General features: G+C 37.8%; 1 protein-coding gene across 1 annotated transcript in view; it reads left to right on the top strand.

The window, feature by feature from the left end:
- cdh13 (cadherin 13, H-cadherin (heart)) overlaps nt 1-2,437 on the top strand; it is a 222,021-nt gene that overhangs the window by 160,657 nt on the left and 58,927 nt on the right. Inside the window, exon 10 of the mRNA XM_025056314.1 lies at nt 977-1,117. Within this exon, the coding sequence (XP_024912082.1) occupies nt 977-1,117 (141 nt within the window). The remainder of the gene's footprint in view (nt 1-976; nt 1,118-2,437) is intronic.

The following is a 2,437-nucleotide window of genomic DNA, read 5'->3' as shown; positions in this document are numbered from 1 at the left end:
AGATGAATTCTCACTCAGATGTCTGCTCCGCTGCAGTCAAATCACCCACAGCACGCTGTGTTTTTTTATAATTACCTGCTGCATTTGTCTGTTCAATATATATTATTCTGAAAAGGTGAATTTTGTGTCAGCAAATATGTTTTTATTCCCACTGGAAATAATGTTTTGGCTTTTTGCGTTCATTGTTTGAGCTCAAAATACTGTACATTCTGCCTGATGAAAGTGGTTCCAAAGTCAGTGAGTGTCGTGTTACTGCAGCGCCACCAAGGCAACGACGAATGAACTCTCATTCTCATGTTTGTTTTTGCACTGATTTTCTATATATATATATTATATTTTTAATATTTTTTGACAGTTGTTTTAAAGGCATTTCAGTTCTGAGCTGTCCGTGGTCCTGATTTTATTTTGTCTTATTTTTAAAGATTTTTTTTAATACTTTTAAATATACTTCTAAATAAATGAGCACAGTCTTTTATTGAACAATAGATTTTCATCAACTCCTGTAAATCTTTAAAGGCCACACTTTGATTTTTCTTTTATGCCTGATCTTTTCCCCAGAGATGTGAATAATAGTCACTGCAGCTGTTAACACTGTATGAACACTAATGTGAGCGAAAAAATACAAATGTACTTTGTAATTTTTTTTTAATTTTTAAGCATGTGTCAAACAATAGACTCCATCCTGTGCTGCTATAAAAGTCTATAAAAGCCGTTATAAAAGTCTTCACGCGTCGATGAAGGGCCTTATAATAATACAGGACATGGTGATAAGTACTGGCCTTTGTGTTCACTGGAGAGATGAAATCACCCACTTGGAAACAATTTATCTAATGATCACGGGGTTTTTTTTTCTTCGTATTTCTTTTGTTTGAATAGTGCAGAGCACATTTTTTCCAAAGACCTCGCTCTTTCGTTTGTTTCATTTTCTGGAACTTTTCATCAAAGCTTTTCTTCTCTTTTATCCCCTTTTCTCCAGACGCTGCCGACAACGACGTACGAGTTGGAGATCGTGGCCAAAGACATGGCAGGAAGTGAAGTTGGCCTCAGAGGAACGGCGACGGCCACCATCACCATCACAGACAACAACGACCACGCCCCCGAATTCACTCATCCACTGGTGAGAGGAAAAAAATTAAACTTCCATTTTAATTTTTTTTTTTTTTTATAATTTATTATTGAATCCTAGGTCTTTGGTCGATGCTTATAATATAAGCATCGACCAAAGGAATAACTACGTGGTGATTTCACCTCTACTTTGTAAAACACTTTGCAGATGATACTCTGTTTTATCTTGCATCAGTTCAGTGTTTGTTTGGTGTCGTATACACTGAAACCTTCAGCCTCTTCACCTCCTTCTTCATGGACAGTCCAACAGTTAAACAAAAAAAATCACGATATAAACGCTAACAAACCTAAAATCTTTGCTACACCAGGCTGAAACACAACGTCACATAAACACACAACTGACAGACTTTTTTTTTCCCCTTAAACCCATTTTTTTTTTTCCCTCTTAAACCCATTTTTTTTTTTTTCTACTCAAACCTTATAAAATACGCTCCACCTTTGTACAAAGACATTAAACCTCCATGTTCCTCTTGAGGGTCGTTCTGACATCGTGTGAATGAGCGTGACAGATGGCGCCGCATACAAAAAAAATATAATCTGTGTCAAATCATCAGACAAAGGAAGTGAAAAGGCGAACGGTTCTGAGTGGTCATTTAGACTGAATGGAATGCTGTACATTAACCCTGAATGTAGAATAAGTGGAGAATATTATTAGTAACACTGGGAATTCTTACCCAACCAACGCTCATCGTACGAGTTCTTCGACTTTTCCCGTTACTTTGCCGTGCGTTGGTTCGGTGCGGAGCCTTTTGTCAGTGGCACTCAAAGCCTCAGATTTAGAGCCTGCCATAAAAGAGAAGAACGACGCCCTTTGGGTTGACAGAATGGTTTTAATGTGGAACACCTGGACTCCCGGTGTTATACGGCTCAACACTAGTTGAAAGATCAGCAGAAGACGTGGCAGTTGTTAATCAACCACAGACGGCGCCTTCTATTTTAGACCGAGCCGGAGCGGAGTAACGGTTAGAAATATCAGAGGGTCAGACGGTTATGGGGGGTTGGGAGGGGGGTCTTCAGCTGCAGGTCAGCACCTGACAAAGGTCTGTGGCAAAGGTCAAAGTTCAGCCACGGAGAACTGAAATAATTCAGGTGTGTTTTACATGAGAGTCTTTGAGGTTTAACGACAGTAACGTTTTAGATGCTGAAAAACAAAGAAAACCCCAATATATTTACAGTACATATTGTAAATGGACCTTTTTGATTTTTTTTTTAAAAAAAATTAATAATAATTATTGACCATAAAATATAAATATACATATGTTTTAGTTTGACTCTAATGAGACACTAAGATTTCAGATTGATAAACATCAAA

This window comes from Cynoglossus semilaevis, chromosome 6 (assembly GCF_000523025.1).
Source record: "Cynoglossus semilaevis isolate Cse_v1.0 chromosome 6, Cse_v1.0, whole genome shotgun sequence".
NCBI lineage: Eukaryota > Metazoa > Chordata > Actinopteri > Pleuronectiformes > Cynoglossidae > Cynoglossus > Cynoglossus semilaevis.
This window is presented reverse-complemented; position numbering and strand designations above follow the sequence as displayed.